This window comes from Coregonus lavaretus (genome assembly GCF_964263955.1).
Source record: "Coregonus lavaretus genome assembly, chromosome: 17".
NCBI classification, from domain to species: domain Eukaryota; kingdom Metazoa; phylum Chordata; class Actinopteri; order Salmoniformes; family Salmonidae; genus Coregonus; species Coregonus lavaretus.
Window position 1 is genome coordinate 28630508 of NC_140004.1, and position 27206 is coordinate 28657713.

The following is a 27206-nucleotide window of genomic DNA, read 5'->3' on the forward strand; positions in this document are numbered from 1 at the left end:
GTATAATTCTGTTTTTAAAAACCCTATCCATGCTGTGAGAAGATACTCTCTCGGCACCAAGGAGGTCCATGCATTACAAACTAAAGCTATATTAAAGTCAAACCAAGCTAAGTACTGATCAGCACTTTGGGTAGAAGAGCTTTGACACCGCTCTAGGAACAGTTTACCTTCCCCAAATCCTAACATTAACCATTAGTCGGGAGGAATGCAAAACTGCCTCTACTTTGAATGAGCCTTGCCCCGGATCCACAGACTCTTAATAAGTTGGCCAACCAGTGTCTATTCCTGCATACAGCAACATCAATATCAAGATTTCAATAGAGAATACAGGTACACTAAAACGGAGAGGACACTTACACCATATCTGCACTGCAGGTGTGGAGGGGAGGAGGTTGGAGGAGGATGAGGAAGGGGTGAGAAGGGGGAGGAAGGAAACAACGGAAAAAACTCTGCTAGTTGCATTGGCGTGTGGTGACATCATAGAAATTGCATTATTGAATGTGTGTGTGTGTGTACACAAAGTTATTTCACCACAAGAAGTGGCAGAATACACCCCTCCTGTCCCACTGCCCATCCCCAACCCCCTTTCAAAAGACAGCAAGTTGAAGGTCTGGTCTATTCCATCTATCGTATCCCCTGTTCCTAGCTCTACAGAGCAGAGCAAGGCAGTATGGCCTGTGAAGCCACAGGGGAACACTTTCTCACTGGGTAAACTGTGTCTCATAACCCCATCATCTAAGCAGAATCAAGCACGCTGCAGTCGTGTCAAACACTGCTACAAAACCATTGACTACCGTCTTCTCTTCACACCCTGACTAGTTAGTCTGTTTAGAGCAAAATGTTCAAGGTGTTCTCAGAACCCTGCTATTAGAACAGGTCTTCTAGACTAGGGGTTCTCAAAATGGGGTCCGGAGGTACTGCAAGGGGTCCGCGGACAGATATCGAAACATATATCAAACTAAATGTAAAAAATATATATTTTTTAATGAATATTACTAACAGATTAAACACATTTTGGCCAAGTGATCCATGGAATAAATTGAGGGTGTAATCCAATACAATGTAATATTATTAATATAGAATGTATGTTCTTAACCCTTGGCAACATGGGCTTGGAAGGCTAACAGGGATATTGGTATCCACGGTACATCTTTTCAAATCAATATTTCCTTTTATTCCCCAAAATGATATAAAAAATATATATAAAATGCACCGTAATTTAAGCTTTAAAACTGCAACAAAAAATCTCTCTGCCCCATGACAAAATGTGTAGAATTGCAGAACATTTGCTTGAAAACTGCAACATTTTCTCTTCGATGCCAAGAGATGGGCCTTTAAAATGTTTGTTTTCAGGGTCTGAGATTTGGTTCTCCCTTATATGCAATTTTTCATCTCACTCGAGTTGTGTTCGGATTATGAGGAGAGTCCCTGATGAATTTGACATCACAAAAGGGGTCCCCGGACCTAAAACGTTTGAGAACCCCTGTTCTAGACTGCCCTCTCTTCAACCGCCCTCTCTTCAACCTTTTCCCTCTCACCCCGGGTCCCTAACTGAGCCATGTCCAGTTCAAAAGGGTTTTCATAAAAATATAACATGCATGGAATGACTTTCCAGTTCAAAAGGGCTTTCATAAAAATATAGCATGCATGGAATGACTTACTGTAAGAAGAGCACCTTGTGTGATTATATGATCTTTGTAAGAATGTTGCTTTTCCCTGTCCAGGTTCTAAGAGCACTCGCTGGAGCCTCTCCCTCCATAGAGCTCCACATATAAGTTGTCCTTAGGCACAGATATAGGACCAGCCATAACCAATTCTAACCATACTCATTAGGGGAGAAAACGCTAAACTGATCTGTGATCAGTATCCAGAGGTAACATCAACCTGCTGCCTGTGGGGACTGTAACACTATCAGTATCTCAGTGGGAAATCTGAACAACATTCTCATAGGGCCAGTAAACTCGAAACAAGTAAACTCGAAACTGATAAATATCTTTCTGACAATGTGCATAAATGCACACAAATAGGCTTCACATACATTTCACTAAACACTGACCTTCTTACTAATCATAAATAAATAAAACAATCAACGAGCTAAAACCAAGTAAATCTGAAATGTTACTTAAAATGGTTTATATTTCTGCATTTCTGAACCGGTGACTCACCACTCATTGTTTTGGTGCAACAAAGAGAAGAGTAAGAGAAATGGTTGATGAGAAAGAATGAAGAAAGGACAGGGGCTTCTGTTGCATTCTGGTTCTGCAAAGATCAATCATTCTGCATATCTGTGCATCTTTTTAAGTGAAGTATGTTATGCAGCCTTATGATAGACAACTACACTGGCCAGAAGGAGTCCCAATTCAACCCTACCTCAACAGTCAACCATGGGTTTTCTATAGATGACAGCTCACACAGTAAAACGCAGCGCTCCAGTCCAGACACACAGAGGTTCCAGAGGGTCATCTCCATGTCAATCACACTCATTGTGTCCCAAATGGCACTCTATTCTCTATGTAGTACAGTGCACTATATAGGGAATAGGGTGCCATTTCTGACGCAACCTCAGTTTGTGAATTCTTGACTTGAACTTGACCCCAGCTCTGAAACATGCACACAGTCAGGGAGCACTACCTGGCAATAGTATTTACACTGATATTTACTGGTCCACTGAATGTGTAGTCAGTCATTAGAGTACTTCCAACTTGTGAGGTGTGACCTGTATTGTATATCAAAAGGAACTGTAAATAAAGTTATATTTGAAGTTGAGGTGCAGATTCCTACAGTTGATGTGAGGATGGAAGAAGGGAGGGTGAGGGAGGTGAGTGATGGAGAGAGGATTGGGGGCGGGGGTAAGGGTGGCATATAAAACCAAACAAGTGAACAGTGTCAACAATATGAACAATGACACCAGTAACAATCATGACAATAATAGTAATCAATAGTCAGAATCAATAGGTGCAGGACAAGATTGTACAGTCTGTGAGCCATTGTGAAAAAATACCCCCAGAACACCCCTCCCCCCGCCCCTATAAACATCTTAAAATACTCTCTACCCCACCCCCCAACCATTAAACCTGAAGACTATGCTATTGTGTCTGTAAATCAAACAATGTGTTCACTTGAACAGAACAGTAGTGTAGACCTCTGACACCTGTATCAGAGTAGGGCAGAGCAGAGGGAAGGGGAGACTATGGAGATCAGGGATAGGATTGGTACTATAAAAATCACCTATTTTCTCTCACTATTTTTCACTTGTCAGGCATCTGGGTACAAAAGATTTCAAAGTGTCTTTCTGGTAATTTGCCTAGCTAAATCTGTGGAGCGTCTCTCCATTTCTTTCCTTTGTAAACCATGCACTGGTGTTACTCTGCATGTAAGCCTTTATCATAGCATGGTCTTCACTCAGGCTATGGCTTGGGCAGTGGTCACACCACCTATTCCACCATGAATGTGCTGACAAACACAACAGAACACTAGACTAAGTATGAATCGAACACAATAACAAAATGAAGGACATCAGTGAGATAGAAAAAGGTCTGCATTTTAAAAACTACGTTGTGATCGCACAACTAGCAAACCAAGTGCATTTGCTTTGTGCTAAAGCGTTGTAGCCTCTCTAAATAAAGTATGAATTTGAAAACATTTTTGAAAGTGTCCTTATGAACTGCTTATGAACATTGTTACACAGTTTGTTAACTATTACATTGTATAGTCTGTTATTGATGATTTATATGATTATAGGTCCTTACAGGTAATACATGTTAATAAATGTTACATTTTAATAAATGTACTTACAGCAATGACTTGCAAGCTGTTAATACTAGTTAAATTATCCAATAATGGCTTATAAGCAGTTTATAAGTCAACCTTCAAATGCCGTATTAATTCCAGTTGCAATAACCGCAGCTGGTTGAGGGAGTATGCGTTCAGGAGAGAGCTGGTTTTGGTGGTGTTTGTTAACAATGCTAAAGATAATACTGACACAGTAAGGCTTGCAAGCTGACTGGGTGAACATCAACATTCCCAGTCCTAAATCAAGCCCTCGACCCCAGCCCTATCTCTTACCCCTGGCCTAGACACTTCTTCATGGAACCTCCTGGATTGAAAGAAACAGACAGGTGTAATCAGTGGTACTAGCTTCAACTATCCCTTTAGAGGGCTAGAAGGAGCTTTTACCAGGATACTTACATCCATTCTCCTTCAGATCTATGAGAGGTCATTTAGATGTGTCCAGGACTAGGGGACTAGGAAAAGTGTCCTGGACTAGGGCACTAGGAGAAGTGTCTAGGGCTAGGGGGCTATGAGAGGTGTCCAGGACTAGGAGAAGTATCCAGGAATAGGGGAAGTGTCCAGGAATAGGGGAAGTGTCCAGGACTAGGGGGCTAGGAGAAGTGTCTAGGGCTAGGGGACTGAGGGCCCTTCGTCCAGTGGATGACATTGTCTGTTTGTTGGGTGATCTGTTGTGTTTGAAGTGTGGCTGTGTTATGTGGGTAAAAGCCAAATAGAGGAGCAGGTTTCAGCTAACGTTCTGTGCATTAACTCTTGCGACTAATAGTGCGAAACGAAGATCACAATCACTTTGCATGGCTAAGGTCTGCCACTTGACAACCCACTTGCAGCTACACTATCTGCATGTCTGCATGCAATTAAGCTTGTGTTTGCTAGTGTGTGCGTGTGTGTAAATGTAGTGTGCAGGCAAATTATTAGTCTAATGTGAATTTGCATCAAGCCTCTCCAGCTTTCATCCAGTCCCCTTTCAACAGGACTACATTTCCCATAACCACCGTGGGCAGTGTAGGTTTGCTAAACAGGGCTGACTGACTAGCGTCGTCTGATTCTCATTGGGTCTGTAATGTGTCAATCATTCAGCTTTAAAACTTTTGCTGTAAATGAGATACTGTCCATCCATCTGTCTGTCTCGGTCCTTAAACAGGGAATGCGCCAGCGCAAGTGACACACACAACCCCATCACAATGTCATGGGTGGGCATTCACACACATGCACGCGGAGGCCACCGGGAGTATAATATATTCAGAGTTGGTTCAACAGCTGAGAAGAAACCTTTTATTTCTTGGAATTAATGTAGACCGGTTGACTGATGTAGACAGGTTGACCTTGAAAATAAGTGCTTTAACTTGACGACACAGTAGAAATACTGTATTGGGAAGATAGGGACCTCAATAAGGGGGCTGTCTAAGACACTGCTCTTATGCACACATACTAGGCAGAGACGAGAGCCAGAGAGTGTTGCAACTCCACCTGAACCCTCCTCTATAAGGACATTATTATAACACGCTAATGACACCTGTTATAACATGCATATAACAGCATGGATAGGGCATAAACAGGGAGTTATACAGACACACACAGACATACAAGACAGGGTTGAGCATGTCACACTGCACTGACGCAACCCAAAAACCTCCACCCCTCCCTTCCTCTCCTCCCGTCCATGGTTCCAAGCTCCATCCCTTCCCCCTCCCCTCCACCCCGGTTCTACCCATCTGCTATACCCCACTCTCCCCTGGTTCTGTGACTCCCTCCATCTCTGCTGGCTTCCCTGCCTCCCCCCGTCCACCCCTACGTCTGCAGGCCTTGCGGATCGCGTTCCACTGGTAGCCGCTGAAGGTGGGGCTGATGGGGAAGTATTGGAAGACGGTGTGGCGACGCAGGAAGTCCATGCCGAATGGCAGGTCGTAGGTTCTCATCCCCTCCAGCTCCGCAGCACTGGGTCCCGACCCTCGCTTCAACTTCCCGATCCCTCGCTCCTCCCTGGTACCTGACAGGAGGAAATGAGAGAGAAAGGAGGAAGAGGGGGTGAGCGATTGGAGAAGGCAACAGTTTGTGATATCCTTGTCCTGTCTCTAAATGCAATCACAAGGGATAGATAGTGTTATTACTATAAGGGTTAGGAGTACAGTAGTAGAGTAATAGTAGTAGTGTGATAGTCCAGTCTATTCAGCAGGGATAGTGTTATAACTAACAGTTAGTGTGATAGTACAGTCTACTCACCAGGGATAGTGTTGTCCAGCACAAATGCCACTGACCCCCCTACGAACATGGCTGTGGTCAGGAGCACGTTTAACACCTGGTCTATTGACACTATACCTGAGAGACAGAGAGAGAGAGGGGAGAGAGAGGAGGAGAGGGGGGAGAGAGAGGAGGGGAGGGGGGAGAGAGAGAAAGGAGAGGGGAGAGAGAGAGAGGGGAGAGAGTTCAGAGAGCTACCCAGTCCTATTATATGTGTGAACACTGAAGGAGTAGGCCATTGAGCTAATTCTATAGTGCACTCTAACTTGTCCTCTACTCACCAGTGACCAGAGGGTTCTGTTTGAGATAGCTGGGCAGCACCAGGCCAAAGAAGATGGAGAAGCCCAGAACAAAGAGGTTCCTGGAGGAGTTGAGGTCTACAAACTGCAGGTTGGACAGTCCCACAGCCGTGATCATCCCGAACAGGGTACAGAACAGCGCCCCCAGGACAGGGTCAGGCAGGGAGGCGAACAACGCGCTGAATTTACCCACCAGCCCTAGCAGCAGCATCATAGCAGCACCGTACTGGATCACACGCCGGCTGCCCACCTGGAGGACCAATCAGAGAGCAGCTGGGAGTGAGAGAGCGAATCAAAGGATATCAGGAAGAATAAAACTGTCCCACTCTACAGAGCCAATAAGATCCAAGCATACTAGTCAGTGAGGGATTTTTTTTATTCTGGGACCGGGTTGAACCGGCAATGGCCTGTCACATCATCGGGCGAAAGCGGGAAGGGAGCTGCGCCCTTCTCAAATCGAACAGTAATCTGCGCCGCTCGGTCATGTTGTCAACAAGGCAGCATGATGCATCGTCCAGAAACACACATCTCTTTTCCATAAAATAAATGTTAGAATTTTCAAACTAGTTTTCATTCGGAAGGCAGATAAACCGTTTTTATCAGAAATAATCACTTTTGCATGGGAAAACACAGAATCCTACTAATTACTACAGATGCTTAATTAAGTCACTTTTGTTTTGAGCCAACTTCGCCGTCTGGTCAAAAATTAAATGCCTACACGGGCATATAGAACTCGTAGTAGGACTGTGTGTTGATGTGTGATGGTTACCTTAGTGATGCCCAGCACACCTATATTAGGACTGGAGGAAGTAGAGCCGTTTCCTGTCCCCATCAGCCCATCCAACACGCAGGACAGACCTTCCATAAATATACCCCTACAGAGAGAGAAAAATGTAGTTTTTGAATCTGTTTTTTCAGGTAGTTACAGGTACACACACGGATCTCAAATCATGATTCAAACCATTATGTCTGCGTGATGTAAGCAGATTGATTCTACTTTTCTAGCAAACTTTTCTATTATGTGCATTAGGCAAGGAGCTATGCGAGAAAGGTCAGGTACCTATTGATGGCGTGAACAGGGGGTGGGGGGGCACAGGAGAGTCGTGCACAGGCGTAGTAGTCCCCGATGGACTCGATGATGCTGGCGACCACGGCACTGAACATACCTATCACCCCTGCCGCTGTTACCGTAGGAACACCCCACTGAACTATGGGTAAAAACACAAACTCAACACACAACATTCTAGATTTGAGGAAGCTACGAACCTGTTGAATGGTCTTATCAAGAGTTTGGACTTTTCTAGGGGCGAGGTTGAACAACATGAGGGGTAACTCACAGGGGTAGGGGATCTTGAACCAAGGGGCAGCTGCCAGTATCCCCTGGCGTGCGTCGGTGCGGGCGTAGTAACCGTACTTGTCTTTCTCCGGCGGGAAAACGTTGGTTACAGTGAAGATGAAACAGATCAGCCATGACACCAGGATGGCCATGATGATCTGAGGGGGAGGGAACACCAAGGGTTAAACATGACCGTCAAAACACACAGAAAAACACATACAATATGTCCTGGTGAGTTACACTGAAGAGCACCATAATAAACTGGTGCTGAGTGATGATGATGATGATGGTGGTGATTACTTTATTCAAGTATGGGACAGTTGTGATGTCACCAGTTCAAACAGTAAAGAGCAGTTTAATAAATAGTAGACCTTTGGTGGAATGCTACTTCAATGAGTGCTTTTAACATTTTATCATTTGAAAATGCTATTCCCCCCCCTCTATTCTCCCACATTCTTAAAGTAAATAGTAACATAATAAAGAGGGGAACCTTTAATGAGACAGGGAGAGAGAGAGAGAGTGAAGTCACCAGTACTAGCAAAGAATCCTTTCCAGTGTCTACTGTTATATTACAGCAGCAGATATATATCATGACATCAAATGACCAGCAGGGGGGAGAGAGAAGCACCATAGAAGACTGAATCACTTCAGATCTTATTAAGAGGAATGGGGAAGGAGTAGACAGGGGAGGTGAATAATATTAGAACAGCAGGACTCAACAAGTAATGGGAGGATGGAAAGAGGTAGGAGATAGTGGAGTTTGTGCCCATTTGTCTGACCTCACTTGGATCTGTGACAAATCAGATCAAAAGACACACTCCGTTCCAGGAAAAGTGATGTGTGTGTGTTTGTGCACTCACGTGTGCCCCTGCCAGTGTATTTCTCAATTATTCTGTGTGCATCAGTGTTTGTGTGTGCATGTGTGTGCGTGCACGTGTGAGGGTACTCACGGGGAACATCTTGAAGAGCTGTAATCTATAAGAGGTCCATCCTTTCTTAGCCTTGTAGATGGGCAGAGGAAGCTGTACGTTCCTCGCATACTGAGAGAACAGCAACACCAGGAATATAGTCCTACAGACAGACAGAGAAAGATATGACAAGTAAGAAATACAGCAGCCAAGGGTCAAGGAAAAGCAGTAAGCACACCTGCAAATGTCCAGTATGTGCTTTGTTTTGTAGAACAGTTAAACATTTGTAAAGAGACGCAATAACCCTCCAATAAAGACTGCCATAAAGACGTCTGGATCCAAAGGTGTCATTCTCAAAAGGGACACAAAATCAATTAATTGATAACTTAAAGAAGTTACATATAACATACAGTGCATTAGGAAAGTATTCAGACCCCTTGACTTTTTCCACATTCTAAAATTGATTAAATTGTTTTTCCTCATCAATCTACACACAATACCCCACAATGACGAAGCAAAAACAAGATTAGACATTTGCTAATTTATTAAAAATGAAAAATCACATTTACATAAGTATTCAGACCCTTTACTCAGTACTTTGCACATTTGGCAGCGAAAACAGCCTCGAGTCTTCTTGGGTATGACGCTACAAGCTTGGCACACCTGTATTTGGGGAGTTTCTCCCATTCTTCTCTGCAGATCCTCTCAAGCTCTGTCATGTTGGATCGGGAGCGTCACTGCACAGCTATTTTCAGGTCTCTCTAGAGATGCTTGATCGGGTTCAAGTCCGGGCTCTGGCTGGGCCACTCAAGGACATTCAGAGACTTGTCCCGAAGCCACACTTGCGTTGTCTTGGCTGTGTGCTTAGGGTCGTTTTCCTGTTGGAAGGTGAACCTTCGCCACAGTCGGAGGTCCTGAGCGCTCTGGAGCAGGTTCTCATCAAGGATCTCTCTGTACTTTGCTCCGTTCATCTTTCCCTCGATCCCGTCTAGTCTCCTAGTCCCTGCCGCCGAAAAACATCCTCCAGACGTAACGCTTGCCATTCAGGCCAAAGAGTTCAATCTAGGTTTCATTAGACCAGAGAATCTTGTTTCTCATGGTCTGAGAGTCCTTTAGGTGCCTTTTGGCAAACTCCAAGCGGGCTGTCATGTGGCTTTTACTGAGGAGTGGCTTCCACCTGGACACTCTACCATAAAGGCCTGATTGGTGGAGTGCTGCAGAGATGGTTGTCCTTCTGGAAGGTTCTCCCATCTCCACAGAGGAACTCTGGAGCTCCGTCAGAGTGACGATCAGGTTTTTGGTCATTTCCCTGACCAAGGCCCTTCTCCCCCGATTGCTCAGTTTGGCCGGGCGGCCAGCTCTAGGAAGATTCTTGGTGGTTCCAACCTTCAAAGCTGCATAAATGTTTTGGTACCCTTCCCCAGATCTGTGCCTCGACACAGTCCTGTCTAGGTGCTCTACGGACAATTATTTCGACCTCATGGCTTGGTTTTGCTCTGACATGCACTGTCAACTGTGGGACCTTATATAGACAGGTGTGTGCCTTTCCAAATCATGTCCAATCAATTGAATTTACCACAGGTGGACTCCAATCAAGTTGTATAAACATCTCAAGGACAATAAACAGGATGCACCTGAGCTCAATTTCGAGCCTCATAGCAAAGGGTCTGAATACTTATTTAAATAAGGTATCTGTTTTTTATTTGTAATACATTTACAAACATTTCTAAAAACCAGTTTTTGCTTTGTCATTATGGGGTATTGTGTGTAGATTGATGAGGGAAAAAATGAATGTAATCCATTTTAGAATAAGGCTGTAACATAACATTTGGAAAAAGGGAAGGGGTCTGAATACTTTCCGAATGCACTGTATGTGATGCTGTGCTGTTTGAGATGAGATGCAAGCCACATTTCCCAAAAGAGACACAATAAAATAAATGAATGAATAACTAGCACATTAGAGGCTGCTGCTGCTGCCTATTGAAATCACTGGCCACTTTAAGAAATGGAACACTAGTCACTTTAATAATGTTTACATATCTTGCACTACTCATCTCATATGTATACAGTGGGTAAAAAAAGTATTTAGTCAGCCACCAATTGTGCAAGTTCTCCCACTTAAAAAGATGAGAGAGGTCTGTAATTTTCATCATAGGTACACGTCAACTATGACAGACAAATTGAAGGAAAAAAAAAATCCAGAAAATCACATTGTAGGATTTTTAATTAATTAATTTGCAAATTATGGTGGAAAATAAGTATTTGGTCAACTACAAACAAGCAAGATTTCTGGCTCTCACAGACCTGTAACAACTTCTTTAAGAGGCTCCTCTGTCCTCCACTCGTTACCTGTATTAATGGCACCTGTTTGAACTTGTTATCAGTATAAAAGACACCTGTCCACAACCTCAAACAGTCACACTCCAAACTCCACTATGGCCAAGACCAAAGAGCTGTCAAAGGACACCAGAAACAAAATTGTAGACCTGCACCAGGCTGGGAAGACTGAATCTGCAATAGGTAAGCAGCTTGGTTTGAAGAAATCAACTGTGGGAGCAATTATTAGGAAATGGAAGACATACAAGACCACTGATAATCTCCCTCGATCTGGGGCTCCACGCAAGATCTCACCCCGTGGGGTCAAAATGATCACAAGAACGGTGAGCAAAAATCCCAGAACCACACGGGGGGACCTAGTGAATGACCTGCAGAGAGCTGGGACCAAAGTAACAAAGTCTACAATCAGTAACACACTACGCCGCCAGGGACTCAAATCCTGCAGTGCAAGACGTGTCCCCCTGCTTTAGCCAGTACATGTCCAGGCCCGTCTGAAGTTTGCTAGAGTGCATTTGGATGATCCAGAAGAGGATTGGGAGAATGTCATATGGTCAGATGAAACCAAAATAGAACTTTTTGGTAAAAACTCAACTCGTCGTGTTTGGAGGACAAAGAATGCTGAGTTGCATCCAAAGAACACCATACCTACTGTGAAGCATGGGGGTGGAAACATCATGCTTTGGGGCTGTTTTTCTGCAAAGGGACCAGGACGACTGATCCGTGTAAAGGAAAGAATGGGGCCATGTATTGTAAGATTTTGAGTGAAAACCTCCTTCCATCAGCAAGGGCATTGAAGATGAAACGTGGCTGGGTCTTTCAGCATGACAATGATCCCAAACACACCGCCCGGGCAACGAAGGAGTGGCTTCGTAAGAAGCATTTCAAGGTCCTGGAGTGGCCTAGCCAGTCTCCAGATCTCAACCCCATAGAAAATCTTTGGAGGGAGTTGAAAGTCAGTGTTGCTCAGCGACAGCCCCAAAACGTCACTGCTCTTGAGGAGATCTGCATGGAGGAATGGGCCAAAATACCAGCAACAGTGTGTGAAAACCTTGTGAAGACTTACAGAAAACGTTTGACCTGTGTCATTGCCAACAAAGGGTATATAACAAAGTATTGAGAAACTTTTGTTATTGACCAAATACTTATTTTCCACCATCATTTGCAAATAAATTCATTAAAAATCCTACAATGTGATTTTTTGGATATTTTTTTCTCATTTTGTCTGTCATAGTTGACGTGTACCTATGATGAAAATTACAGGCCTCTCTCATCTTTTTAAGTGGGAGAACTTGCACAATTGGTGGCTGACTAAATACTTTTTTTCCCCACTGTATACTGCATTCTATTCTATAATATTCTACTGTATCTTAGTCCAGGCCACTCTGTCATTGCTTGTCCATATACAGTGGGGAGAACAAGTATTTGATACACTGCCGATTTTGCAGGTTTTCCTACTTACAAAGCATGTAGAGGTCTAATTTTTATCATAGGTACACTTCAACTGTGAGAGACGGAATCTAAAACAAAAATCCAGATAATCACATTGTATGATTTTTAAGTAATTAATTTGCATTTTATTGCATGACATAAGTATTTGATCACCTACCAACCAGTAATAATAATAATAATAATAATAATATGCCATTTAGCAGACGCTTTTATCCAAAGCGACTTACAGTCATGCGTGCATACATTTTTTTGTGTATGGGTGGTCCCGGGGTTCGAACCCACTACCTTGGCGTTACAAGCGCCGTGCTCTACCAGCTGAGCTACAGAGGAGTAAGAATTCCGGCTCTCACAGACCTGTTAGTTTTTCTTTAAGAAGCCCTCCTGTTCTCCACTCATTACCTGTATTAACTGCACCTGTTTGAACTCGTTACCTGTATAAAAGACACCTGTCCACACACTCAATCAAACAGACTCCAACCTCTCCACAATGGCCAAGACCAGAAAGCTGTGTAAGGATCTCAGGGATAAAATTGTAGACCTGCACAAGGCTGGGATGGGCTACAGGACAATAGGCAAGCAGCTTGGTGAGAAGGCAACAACTGTTGGCGCAATTATTAGAAAATGGAAGAAGTTCAAGATGACGGTCAATCACCCTCGGTCTGGGGCTCCATGCAAGATCTCACCTCGTGGGGCATCAATGATCATAAGGAAGGTGAGGGATCAGCCCAGAACTACACGGCAGGACCTGGTCAAATGACCTGAAGAGAGCTGGGACCACAGTCTCAAAGAAAACCATTAGTAACACACTACGCCTTCATGGATTAAAATCCTGCAGCGCACGCAAGGTCCCCCTGCTCAAGCCAGCGCATGTCCAGGCCCAGCTGAAGTTTGTCAATGACCATCTGGATGATCCAGAGGAGGAATGGGAGAAGGTCATGTGGTCTGATGAGACAAAAATAGAGCTTTTTGGTCTAAACTCCACTCGCCGTGTTTGGAGGAAGAAGAAGGATGAGTACAACCCCAAGAACACCATCCAAACCGTGAAGCATGGAGGTGGAAACATCATTCTTTGGGGATGCTTTTCTGCAAAGGGGACAGGACGACTGCACCGTATTGAGGGGAGGATGGATGGGGCCATGTATCGCCAGATCTTGGCCAACAACCTCCTTCCCTCAGTAAGAGCATTGAAGATGGGTCGTGGCTGGGTCTTCCAGCATGACAACGACCCGAAACACACAGCCAGGGCAACTAAGGAGTGGCTCAGTAAGAAGCATCTCAAGGTCCTGGAGTGGCCTAGCCAGTCTCCAGACCTGAACCCAATAGAAAATCTTTGGAGGGAGCTGAAAGTCCGTATTGCCCAGCGACAGCCCCGAAACCTGAAGGATCTGGAGAAGGTCTGTATGGAGGAGTGGGCCAAAATCCCTGCTGCAGTGTGTGCAAACCTGGTCAAGACCTACAGGAAACGTATGATCTCTGTAATTGCAAACAAAGGTTTCTGTACCAAATATTAAGTTCTGCTTTTCTGATGTATCAAATACTTATGTCATGCAATAAAATGCAAATGAATTACTTAAAAATCATACAATGTGATTTTCTGGATTTTTGTTTTAGTTTCCGTCTCTCACAGTTGAAGTGTACCTATGATCAAAATTACAGACCTCTACATGCTTTGTAAGTAGGAAAACCTGCAAAATCGGCAGTGTATCAAATACTTGTTCTCCCCACTGTATGTATATATTCTTAAATCCCATTCCTCACTAGTTTTGTGTGTATTGGGTAAATGTTGTGAAATTGTTAAATATTACTTGTTAGATATTACTGCACTGTCGGAGCTAGAAGCACAAGCATTTCGCAACATCCGCTATAACATCTGCTAAACACGTATGTGACAAATAATTGTATTTTATTTTATTTGAACATAGCAGACACAAACAGTTACCAGCAGACACAGCCCTGCTGAACCTCATGACCCAGAGCTCTCTGTCTGGAGCAGCACAGGGTTCCTACCTCCATTCTGCAGGGCAGCTGTGTCGACTGGGAATGCTTTCTGATTGGCTGTTTAATGGGCAGTTACGGTAATTGATTGGTTAAGGATGCCTCTGGGGGCGGGAATCAGTCTAATAGTGTAACACAAGATAGAAAAGATAAGATAGCATTTTATTGTCTGATTTGACAGAAATTTGCCTTGCACCATAAGAAGACAAAGACAACATATAGAGGGCTGGGAACTGTACAGGGGACTAGTCAGTCAGGACAGCCTAGAACCACAGTGTACTACTCACAGCATGGCGATGCCCCAGTGTTTCCCTGCTCTCTCCCCTGCAGCCTGGAAGCCAGACAGGCCGATGAGGGCCACGGTCGGGGTGATGGTCAGGGGCCCAATGTATTTCAACAGGAGCCCTGGAAGCCCCAGGAAGCCGATACACACCTCTATCAGAGACGACACAATGATAGCCCCCTGGATCTGGGGGGGGGGCAAAGAGAGAGAGAATAGTACAATTAGTAACATGTAATTTCATAATAAAGTACTTTATTTCTGTGCCAATGTCCATAATTAAATGTAATAGCCCCCCCTGTAGCTCAGTTGGTAGAGCATGGCGCTTGCAACGCCAGGGTTGTGGGTTCGATTCCCACGGGGGCCAGTATGAAAAATGTATGCACTCACTAACTGTAAGTCGCTCTGGATAAGAGCGTCTGCTAAATGACTAAAATGTAAATGTATACGCAGTTATTATCACCATTTGGAGAAGTGATCAGAGGGGAAGTTATCTTAATTTTTCCTTTATAAGAGCAATCTCAACATCTGGAACAAGTCTGTAAAATGAATGACCGTTTAATGAAATTACTACTCCCCCTCCCCTCTCCCTCAATGTCTAATTCTATTCATCGTGACATCGTCATTGAGTTACCCCCTCACACACGTCAAAACAGGGTTACCAAACCGCTTACACAAGACTTATAAAAAGGTTAATGTGAGTTAACCGCCTCTGTCACACTCTCCGTGCACACACGCACACACACACAATGCGTGCATGCACCACGCACACACAACGCACAAGCCTAAAGGCTGAGTCCCAGCAACAGGCCTAAACAAGCATCATCAATTAGAACTCTTTCCACTCTACGTTTTAGTCTAGGCCCAGAGGGTATCACTGTGACTAGGAGGTGCCGAATGGCTAACATGGGCTTTGAACAACACTGACACAGAACACAGGAGTAGACCTTTCTCTGTACACTATGCAAGGTAATGGTTTGGGTACTTTTAAAATATCTTCAATGTCTCCTGCTCTCTCCTATGTCACCCCCCCATCTCTCATTTCATTCCTCCTCCCTCTCTCACCTCTCGAATCCGGGGATGCCAGATGTGTTCAGTGTTGAACAGCTCGGTTTCATTGAACATGGGAGGAACCACTGATGGAGGGACAGAGAAATAATGGAGAAAGATGGAGAAAAAAGAAAACAGAGAATCAGAAAGAAAAGAGAGAAGGATGATTAAACACATATTTATCATCCTGTTACCCGTCGGCGTCCTGTAAAAACCTTGTATCTCGTAAAGTCATGGTTTATTTTCTGATCAATTGCCATGGAGGTTCACAAGGCATTTTGCATGATTTCTATTAGATCTAGAGTAATTAAACGTTCTTAGAACATGAAGGGGGATGACGACTATCGAATTACACTGAACAAAAATATAAACGCAACATGTAAAGTGTTGGTCCCATGTTTCATGAGCTGAAAGAAAAGATCCCAGAAATATCCATATGCACAAAAAGCTTATTTCTCTCAAATGTTGTGCACAAACTTGTTTACATCCCTGTTTGTGAGCATTTCTCATTTGACAAGATAATCCATCTACCTGACAGGTGTGGCATATCAAGAAGATGATTAAACAGCATGATCATTACACAGGTGCACCTTGTGCTGGGGACAATAAAAGGCCACTCTAAAATGTGCAGTTTTGTCACACAACACAATGCCACAGATGTCTCAAGTTGAGGGAGTGTGCAATTGGCATGCTGACTGCAGGAATGTCCACCGGAGCTGTTGCCAGGAAATGTAATGTTCATCTGCCTACCATAAGCCGCCTCCAACGTAATGTTAGAGAATTTGGCAGTACGTCCAACCGGCCTCACAACCGCAGACCACGTGTATGGCATTGTGTGGGCGAGCTGTTTGCTGATGTGAACAGAGTGCCCCATGGTGGCGATGGGGTTATGGTATGGGCAAGCATAAGCTACGGACAATGAACACAATTCAATTTTATCAATAGCAATTTGAATACACAGAGATACCGTGACGAGATCCTGAGGCCCATTGTAGTGCCATTCATCCGCCGCCATCACCTCATGTTTCAGCATGATAATGCACGTCCCCATGTCGCAAAGATCTGTATGCAATTCCTGGAAGCTGAAAATGTCCTAGTTCTCCCTTGGCCTGCATACTCACCATGTTTGGGATGCTCTGGATCGAACTGTTCAACAGTGTGTTCCAGTTCCCGCCAATATCCAGCAACTTCGCACAGCCATTGAAGAGGAGTGGGACAACATTCCACATGCCACAATCAACAGCCTGATCAGCATCAATGCAAATGAGATGTGTTGCGCTGCATGAGGGAAATGGTGGTCACACCAGATACTGACTTTTTTTTTTTTAAGGTATCTGTGACCAACAGATGCATATCTGTATTCCCAGTCATGTGAAATCCATAGATATGGGCCTCATTTATTTATTTTAATTGACTGATTTCCTTATATGAACTGTAACTCAGTAAAATCTTTGAAACTGTTGCAAGTAGCATTTATACTTTTTGTTCAGTATATGTTTAACAAAATCTAAATCACCGAAAAGTGAAATACAAGGTTCTTCCAGGACACCAACACACCCTGGCACTAAACCTGGAAACCTAATCTGATGCCAACCTGAAAACCTAATCTGATGCTAGCTGAAGTTCCAGTCAGCTCTACTGATGCCAGCTCATGTGAGCAGGAGAGTGAGGGTGAGACCAGGTCATAGTGAAGATACTTGTGGGGTGTGTGTTTGGGTGTGGGTTTACCTGTAGCGTTGCACTTCCACTTGTCTAGTGACAGGATTGCTCTGGCGGGAGCCAGGAAGGCAAATGCACTCGCCTGGAACAGAGGAAGCCTGGAACAACAACAACACACACAATCACTCTATTAGTAAGAATACACACGCACACATTGCTCCAATACACTCTACCTCACTGCTCAGTAGGTAACTTTACACTCTCCACTTGCACTGTATATACTGTTACTTGACATAGTATATTCTGTATTTCTCTTCAATACATCACATTGTGTTTCTTTTTACTGATTTGTATTCGTGCCTTTACATACTATTGCTCTAGTTTTCTTTTTTTTGCATTTTTACACTGCACTGTTGAGGAGGCTCGCTAGTAAGCATTTCATTGCACCGTTTACACTGCATCCTGTGCATTTGACTAATAAACTTTGATTTGATTTTACACACACTAAGCATGTTATTCGCTGATTATACAATGGGTGGGTCTAATCCTGGACGCTGATTGGTTAAAACCTCATTCCAGCCGGTGTCTATTCCACAATTTACCACCGGCTAAAGCTATGACGTTAAAATGCCTATTTACTCTGTTCCATCTCACTGCTCAATCCACTGTCTCATCAGCCCAGCCAGACAATTTATAAACTTGATCTCCACTGTAAAAAGCATCTAGACATCATCTCCTATTTCTTTCAGACTAGCAATTGGTTTTCAATAGCAGTGATTTGTATAAAACGTTCGGTCTGTCTCTCTGACATATTGAAATTCTATCTCCAGCTGTCCCATAGTAATGAAAGTGTAGGGGTCAGGAGTCGGGACGAGACAGACAGGCAGGCAGCTTTTCTCAGCCAGTCAAAAATCATGAATCAGCATTATTTTTATGGACATATACAAATAAATGTTAATAGAAAACAGGTAAAACTAAACGAAATGCAGCTAGTTTGCAATCTTCCCAGCTTCAGTTTGAAGTGATTGTGTTAGCTGTCTTGTTGGCTAGCTCCTCTGAACAACAGTGTCCTGACAAGAGCGCACATTTTCTATGCCAGGTGAAATCGAGCATCATTAGCTCATTCTTATGAATGTATCCAAATAAATGTCACTAGAAAACATCTTAAACAAATGCAAATGCAGCTACTTTGCTGTTATTCTGGCTGCACTGTTTGACGTGACTATAAGTTAGCCGTAGTTGGCTAGCTAGCAAGCAAGGGATAAGAACGTTGCCAGCCAGTATGGCAATGGAACATTTAGAACAAACAACTGGGTCACGTCCATAGATACAGAACAAAAATACTTAACGACTGGGTCGCGTCTCTGGCAACCGAACCGATAGAACGAACGACCAGCCGGCTTGGGTAGCAACCCTAGATTTATGTCAGGACTATATATCTTGTGGAAGGATGAAATAGTATGAATAGATTAATCAAAATAAAGTTTAATGAAAATATGTCAATCATTATTTGAATATGTTGGTAACCCATTTCACATTTACATTTTAGTCATTTAGCAGATGCTCTTATCCAGAGCGACTAACAGTTAGTGAGTGCATACATTTTTTTGTACATTTTTTGTTTTCATACTGGCCCCCGTGTGAATCGAACTCACAACCCTGGCGTTGCAAGTGCCATGCTCTAACAACTGAGCTACACGGGGCCTATATGTTGTTGTGTGTGTGGCTGTCGCTCAGCTAATAAGTTAATAATTAAGTGATAATGCCCTCGAAGCCAGTGTTTGGAGGATATATTGGCACGGTTTGCAGGCCCTCGACTTAGTCTCGGGCCTAACAACACCCGTGCCAATATATCCTCCAAACAGCGGCTTCTTGGGCATTATCACTTAATTATTCTTATTAGCTGAGCGACAGCCACACACAACAACAATAACACACCCACTCACTATTAGAAAGAACACACACCTCCAATACACAGAGTAACCATATTTTTAAAGGGATAGTATAGTTCAGCGAATTTACATATTTAGATATTTGTTTCATTGGACTGCAATCACTAAATCGATCCAATCAGTTGATGGAAACATTGTTAGTGTCAGTCAGTTGTATAACAGTTGTAAAAGGGTAAAGTCAGTAATCATAGTGTGCCAACAGCTGGCATGATGGTTATGTGATGATTTTGCCAGTGATATGTGGCCTTTATAGCTGTAAAGCAACAGTTCTCCTGTCTGTCCACTAGGTCTCACTAGTGAACACTGAGCAGCAGGGTCTACCCTGGTTAGGTAACAGTAACAGCATGGACACTGACAGAGCTGCGCTGTTCGAATGGAGCAGGTGCTGGCTGATAATTGCCATTGATTTGAATGCTGGTCAGTGTGCAGTGACACACCATCATTAACTCGAATGACCAACCAGATTAAATAGATCAATGTATTGCGGCGAACGGCGGGGCAGGAAAGCGGACCCAGGTCACTGGCGTAAAAGGCAAACACCCTACGCATCGCGCCAATAGGGTTAACCCACTTGGTGTGAATTGTAACGTGGCTCATATAGCGAGGATCACTACACTGCCCCCTCACACATCCGGGCCATGTGTTCCGATGGCCTCACAGCCGCTATCTCAGTTCTGACACTAATGTAGCTAACGGTGCGGCAGGGAAGCGATCCCGGGTCGATGGCGTGAAAGGCAAACACCCTACGCACCTTTAAAGGCTGACGTGTGTGTGTGTGTGTGTGGGGGGGGGGGGGGGGGGGGGATCGTGACAAACGCACAGACGCCAATTTACCCAGCAGCACTCATCTACCTCAGAGGGTCACATGTTGTCCACAGGTGACATCAGCTGTGCACACACTGACACGTAAACACACACATCACCTTTCCTAGAACAGAGTGTTTGTGATCTGACCTTACTGATCTGACCTCACTTGGCACCATGACACATCAAACACAGCCACTAGCACTCCTCTCCTCTCTCCATTTCCCTATTCCTCTTTCCATCCATTCATTTTGTTCTTCCTCTATACATCCCTTCCTCCTTCCATCTCTCTCTCTCCATCTGCCCACGCCCCACCCTCCCCTTAAGCCTCAGTCCAAATCTACAGCCCTCTACCTCAGTGCTCCTCTCATCCATAACTCCCTCATCTCCAGCCCTCTACCTCAGTGCTCCTCTCATCCATATCTCCCTCATCTCCAGCCCTCTACCTCAGTGCTCCTTTCATCCATCTCTCCCTCCACTCCCACCTTATTCGTTGCCAGGGTGACACAGATAGCTGTGATTTGTGACACAGAGATGATGGTCATTAGTGAAAAGATGGACGTCATATTGACGTTGGATGAGTTGGCAAGCAGCCGGTGTGTGTGTGTTGTGAGAGAGACACGATAGAGCAGAGAACAGATCATCTCACTAACAACTTCTCAAATGCTTCTTTGAGTTCTCAGGTTTACTACAGGGCACACAGAAAAACAGCATCAACTGTGACTGGTGCATGATCTTACCATCTGTGTGAGTGCTATGTATAGTCTAGTCCTCTGTGTGTGCTTGCTTCTCTGTGTGACCAGTCCTAATTGCAGGACTAAAGACAGGAGAATTGACCACAGCTAAAATTACATCAACTCATTTTTCACAATAGTCCTATGTGGCAGAATGCCTGGTTTCTCCCTGAACTGAGAGGAGTGTGTGTTGTGTGTATGCCAGGCAAACACGGGTCTGCCATACCGCTGGTATGTGCGTGTGCGTGTGTGGGTGAGTGCGAGTGGGCGAATGTGAGTGTGTGTGCAGTTCTTCTCAAGGCTGTACCTGACTGTTAGACAAAACACTAACGGCTAAAAATGTAAAATACCGCTTCGTTCTCTCCTTTCAGACAGGAATCATTCAAGGCCATGAGACTAGTAGAGTACTTTCTGCATGTGTGTGTGTGTCCAGTGTGTGTGTGCAGTGATTTCCCGTCAATGCTGCTTTATCTGGGCCATGAGACTGAGACAGGCAGACTGCACAAACACAATTACAAACAGACTACCATGACGTGGCATGGCATCTAGCAACACATTCACATGTGGTAGCGATAACCATGGCAACAAATATGAAACCTGGCTGTGGCATTTCTAAAGGATATCATATTTCTAGAGAGAGAGAGAGAGAGAGAGAGAGAGAGAGAGAGAGAGAGAGAGAGAGAGAGAGAGAGAGAGAGAGAGAGAGAGAGAGAGAGAGAGAGAGAGAGAGAGAGAGAGAGAGAGAGAGAGAGAGAGAGAACAGAAGGGCACCTCAGGTCACACTAACTCACTGAGTAAAATGTTAACCTCTAACCACAATGAGAGAGAGAAATACATTAATAAAGAAAAAAATTATTAATAAAGTAAAAAAATTAGAGAAAAGGAGAGGGAAAGAGTTTCCTGTAGAGTGAGAGGTAGAGGAGAGAGAGAAAAATTAGAGAGAAGAGGAAAATAAAACTGAGTGCTTGTTTGCTGATGGCTTTATCAAGGCTTGGTTCAGCGCCTAGACCTGGTTGCTTCTGCCTGCCACCCGGGGGATGGAGTGTAGGAGTGTAGCATAGTGTATAATTATGCTCCTAACACCAACATACCTACCCTATATAGGGAGGTAGCTCAGTTGGTAGAGCATGGCGTTTGCAACGCCAGGGTTGTGGGTTCGATTCCCACGGGGGGCCAGTATGAAAATAAAAAAGAATAATGTATGCACTAACTCTAAGTCGCTCTGGATAAGAGCGTCTGCTAAATGACGTAAATGTATTCCATAACACTCTCCTTAACCCTAACCACACTGTGTAGAATGTGACGCAATGGATGTCTTCTCCCACAGTCTGGTTTACTGTTGAAACCAAACAAGGGGAAAAAATAGCCAAAACACTTGCCTTCAGTTTCCCCAGGTGCCTGTGTGTGTGTGTATGTATGTATGAGTGTATGTATGTATGCATGTATGTACAGTGGGGAAAAAAAGTATTTAGTCAGCCACCAGTTGTGCAAGTTCTCCCACTTAAAAAGATGAGAGAGGCCTGTAATTTTCATCATAACACCATACCTACCGTGAAGCATGGGGGTGGAAACATCATGCTTTGGGGCTGTTTTTCTGCAAAGGGACCAGGACGACTGATCCGTGTAAAGGAAAGAATGAATGGGGCCATGTATCGTGAGATTTTGAGTGAAAACCTCCTTCCATCAGCAAGGGCATTGAAGATGAAACGTGGCTGAGTCTTTCAGCATGACAATGATCCCAAACACACCGCCTGGGCAACGAAGGAGTGGCTTCGTAAGAAGCATTTCAAGGTCCTGGAGTGGCCTAGCCAGTCTCCAGATCTCAACCCCATAGAAAATCTTTGGAGGGAGTTGAAAGTCCGTGTTGCCCAGCGACAGCCCCAAAACATCACTGCTCTAGAGGAGATCTGCATGGAGGAATGGGCCAAAATACCAGCAACAGTGTGTGAAAACCTTGTGAAGACTTACAGAAAACGTTTGACCTGTGTCATTGCCAACAAAGTGTATATAACAAAGTATTGAGAAACTTTTGTTATTGACCAAATACTTATTTTCCACCATAATTTGCAAATAAATTCATAAAAAATCCTACTATGTGATTTTCTGGAGAAAAGAAATCTAATTTTGTCTGTCATAGTTGACATGTACCTATGATGAAAATTACAGGCCTCTCTTATATTTTTAAGTGGGAGAACTTGCACAATTGGTGGCTGACTAAATACTTTTTTCCCCCACTGTCTGTATGTGTATCTATGTATGTATGTATGTGTATGCATGTGTGTATATGTATGTATGCATGTGTATGTGTGTATGTATGTATGCATGCATGCATGCATGCATGCGCGTGTGTGTGTGTGTGTGTGTGTGTGTGTGTGTGTGTGTGTGTACCTGCAGCCCAGTGTAGTCTGTAGCAGGGTGGTAATTCCCACACAGAAGAAGATCGTTCCTATGAGCTGACTGGTGGCCCACTGGTCAAATCCTACACACATGGCTTCAGCTAGCAGGAACGGCACTGCGATGGTACCACTGAAACACGTCAGATAGTGCTGGAGAGAGAGGTGAGAGAAGAGAGAGGGTTAGAATGAGAAAGTGTGTGTGTGTGTGTGTCACTATGTGTGTGATGGCCTTTTACAGTGTGCATGTGTTAATGTAAATAGACAGGACTATTGTGTAAATATTTATTGAGGTTATAAATATTGATTGAGGTAATTGTGTCCATGTGTGTCTGTGTGCGTGTGTGTTTGCATGCGACAGTGAAGCAGAGCATCAACTTCCATAACAGTATGTTTCATAAGCATGAGTATAAAGGGGAGGGGCTTAGTTACATCAGGAGTGGGTAGACTATGTTACATCATACGGGTTATAGAACAGGAAGAGACAAAAATAAGCGGTGAGATGGCATTTTTTTGGCCTGGGCTTTGCTACATTTTTACAGTCTGAACTTACAGTGCCTTGCAAAAGTATTCATCCCCCTTGGCGTTTTTCCTATTTTGTTGCATTACAACCTGTAATTTAAATTAATTTTTATTTGGATTTCATGTAATGGACATACACAAAATAGTCCAAATTGGTGAAAAAAAATAAAAAATAACTTGTTTAAAAAAACTCTTAAAAAATAAATAACGGAAAAGTGGTGCGTGCATATATGTATTCACCCCCTTTGCTATGAAGCCCCTAAATAAGATATGGTGCAACCAATTACCTTCAGAAGTCACATAATTAGTTAAATAAAGTCCACCTGTGTGCAATCTAAGTGTCACATGATCTGTCACATGATCTCAGTATATATACACCTGTTCTGAAAGGTCCCAGAGTCTGCAACACCACTAAGCAAGGGGCACCACCAAGCAAGCAGCACCATGAAGACCAAGGAGCTCTCCAAACAGGTCAGGGACAAAGTTGTGGAGAAGTACAGATCAGGGTTGGGTTATAAAAAATTCAGAAACTTTGAACATCCCACAGAGCACCATTAAATCTATTATTAGAATATGGCACCACAACAAACCTGCCAAGAGAGAGCCGCCCACCAAAACTCACGGACCAGGCAAGGAGGGCATTAATCAGAGGCAACAAAGAGACCAAAGATAACCCTGAAGGAGCTGCAAAGCTCCACAGCGGAGATTGGAGTATGTGTCCATAGGACCACTTTAAGCCGTACACTCCACAGAGCTGGGCTTTATGGAAGAGTGGCCAGAAAAAAGCCATTGCTTAAAGAAAAAAATAAGCAAACACGTTTGGTGTTCGCCAAAAGCCATGTGGGAGACTCCCCAAACATATGGAACAAGGTACTCTGGTCAGATGAGACAAAAATTTAGCTTTTTGGCCATCAAGGAAAACGCCATGTCTGGCGCAAACCCAACACCTCTCATCACCCCGAGAACACCATCCCCACAGTAAAGCATGGTGGTGGCAGCACAGTATCATGCTGTGGGGATGTTTTTCATAGGCAGGGACTGGGAAACTGGTCAGAATTGAAGGAATGATGGATGGCGTTAAATACAGGGAAATTCTTGAGGGAAACCTGTTTCAGTCTTCCAGAGATTAGAGACTGGGATGGAGGTTCAGCTTCCAGTAGGACAATGGGCCTCATTCACCAATATCTACCTAATAATTTTCTAAACTTTGTTCTTAATAAACTCCCTAAGAAAAGTTTACGTCGGATTCATGACATGTTCTTAAACAACAGAATTGTTCGCACCTGTGTTCTTAGGTTTGATGAATCCCACGTATTCGTAATTGAAAGTGTGTGCCAGTTGTTCCTAATTAGCATAAGAAAACGCCCTGCAAATTCCCATATAAGGACATGACACTTCAGGGCCGTGTGCAAGAAAAGTTGGAGAATGTCCAAAAAACGCACTAACGGTGGTGGTCCACCGATCACCAAACGAAAAAGGAACTTCAGTAATTCTGAAATAGAAATTCTACTGCAACAGGTAAATGCCAAACGAGGCATAATATTTAGTAGTGTTTCCAGTGGTTTTAAAGCCACCAACAAAACTGAGGAATGGAAGGAGATCACGGATTCCGTGAACTCTGTTTCTGGACAATGTCGCTCAATTGAAGATGTAAAAAAGAAATGGTTTGACTTAAAATCAGAGACTAAAAAATCCATTGCCAAACATATGCTGACCACTGGAGGGGGGCATGCAGGCCCTGAGTTATCTGAGATTGACCAGCGCATCAGGGCCATTATTGGTGAGACGGCACTCTCAGGTGTGCCATCAGCGGAGCAACTGGACACTGACCAGGGCCCTATATCAACAGCTTCATATCCTCCAAGGCCATCTCCCACCAGTGAATCAGACGGTAAGCAAGTCTTTCTGAATTTATACAATTTCATGCCATCATTTAACTGAAAGCAACAGTGAAACCATTGGAAAGGAATTTTACACCAGTTTGTCAAACCAAATGTGGGCCTATGTGACTGTGAATGAGTCCTCACCTGAATTCCTAGTTTATTCAGTTTGAAATCCTATTGCTTTTGCAGTAGGCCTATATTGAACAAACTGAAACATAAAAATAAAAAATAAAAAAATCAGTGCGCTGTGACTGTTTTACTTTCAGTATCGCTTTTGTTATTTACAGATCTCCAATCCAGGCAACCCCTCTGTGAAGAGGAACCTGACACCATTCGGCCTTCCTGCAGTAGGCCTGCCTCTGTACGTGCCCCCAGGTCCCGTCCAACTGCACGTGTCATCTCCGATGCGGTCTTGGATAACCAGGAGCGGATTGCGCAAAGTTTCTGTGAAATCGCTACTACTCTGGCCACAATATCAGAAACACTCAAAGACATAAACACACATTAAAAAATATAAAGAACGCGCACTGAAACCTGTGTCATTTCATGTGTTTAATTTGTGGTATTTAAAGGACAAAACAAATCAAAATCGAGAAATGATTTGTTGTCTGACTTCCACGCCAAGTCGGTTGTCTGGTCCCAGCAATGGGTCAGGACGCACATCCTGGTGTGGTGGCTGAAGTGGAAGTGGAACACCACGCTTCATAGCGATGTTGTGTAACACAACAGGCCATGATTATTCTGCAAACCTAAAAACGGTGTAAAGATGATCAAAAGCTAGAAAAACTAAATAAAATGAATTGTTGGAATTAGATTATTCTACAACATGTTCTCCATTTTTCAAACCTGAATAAAACAAGTAGTCCTACTCACCTTCTCTGGCTTGTAAAGCAGCTTACCACCTGCTGTGTCCAAACACATCCAGCGTCCCTTCAGAATACCAGTGGTTCGCTCAATGGTGGAGCGGGTGTGTGCCTGCCTCTGGTTATAAGAGGCCTCTTGGTGCGTCTGAGGGTTTGTTAGTGGCGTCATTAGCCAGGGCGCAAGGGCATACCCCCGATCTCCTAATGAAACAAGTCATTAATGAAGAAACCCACTTTTTGAAACCAACAATTGGAATTTGAAATGACTGAACAATGCTTGCCAATGAGCCATGCGTCTCCAGCAGCTCCTTGCTCCAGGCGCATTCCCACAGAACTGTTCTGCAAAATATAAGCGTCATGTGCACCTCCTGGGAAGCGGGAGACCATGTTCAAGAGATGGTTGTCGGAGTCGCAGATGACTTGTACATTGATTGAGTGATATTACTTGCGGTTGAGGTATGGGAATGGGTCTGGTGAGGATGCCTTAATGCGCACGTGAGTGCAGTCTATTGCCCCGATTACGTTGTGCAGACCCGCAATAGAGTAGAACCCTCTCTTGACCGGCAGCTGTTGTTGGGCTGTGTAGGGGAAGAAAATATATTGTGTGGCCAGTTGATTTATTCCATCCACAACTCGTGGGAGAGCGTGGCTGATGGATGCCACCCGGTCTGCTAACTCCCGCTGAAATGTCCCAGTGGCTAAAAATCCCAAG

General features: G+C 44.0%; 1 protein-coding gene and 1 long non-coding RNA gene across 5 annotated transcripts in view; both read right to left on the reverse strand.

Moving 5' to 3' along the window:
* Positions 1-3520: 3520 nt before the first annotated feature.
* Positions 3521-27206, reverse strand: part of LOC311144555 (solute carrier family 23 member 2-like) — a 55561-nt gene continuing 31875 nt past the window's right edge. For all 4 annotated transcript variants that reach the window (XM_084180589.1, XM_084180588.1, XM_084180591.1 and 1 more), the window contains 11 exons: positions 23222-23379; positions 17413-17501; positions 15700-15770; positions 14642-14823; positions 8616-8736; positions 7667-7823; positions 7390-7537; positions 7099-7204; positions 6312-6579; positions 6013-6108; positions 3521-5779 (listed from right to left, as the gene is read on the reverse strand). In XM_084180589.1, the coding sequence (XP_084036715.1) occupies positions 5508-5779; positions 6013-6108; positions 6312-6579; positions 7099-7204; positions 7390-7537; positions 7667-7823; positions 8616-8736; positions 14642-14823; positions 15700-15770; positions 17413-17501; positions 23222-23379 (1668 nt within the window). In that variant the 3' untranslated portion in view covers positions 3521-5507. The remainder of the gene's footprint in view (positions 5780-6012; positions 6109-6311; positions 6580-7098; positions 7205-7389; positions 7538-7666; positions 7824-8615; positions 8737-14641; positions 14824-15699; positions 15771-17412; positions 17502-23221; positions 23380-27206) is intronic.
* On the reverse strand, positions 26169-26695 carry LOC311144556. Its single transcript, XR_014614507.1, has 2 exons — positions 26505-26695; positions 26169-26380 (listed from the first exon to the last, which is right to left on the reverse strand). It is a non-coding gene; the product is annotated as an uncharacterized lncRNA (long non-coding RNA).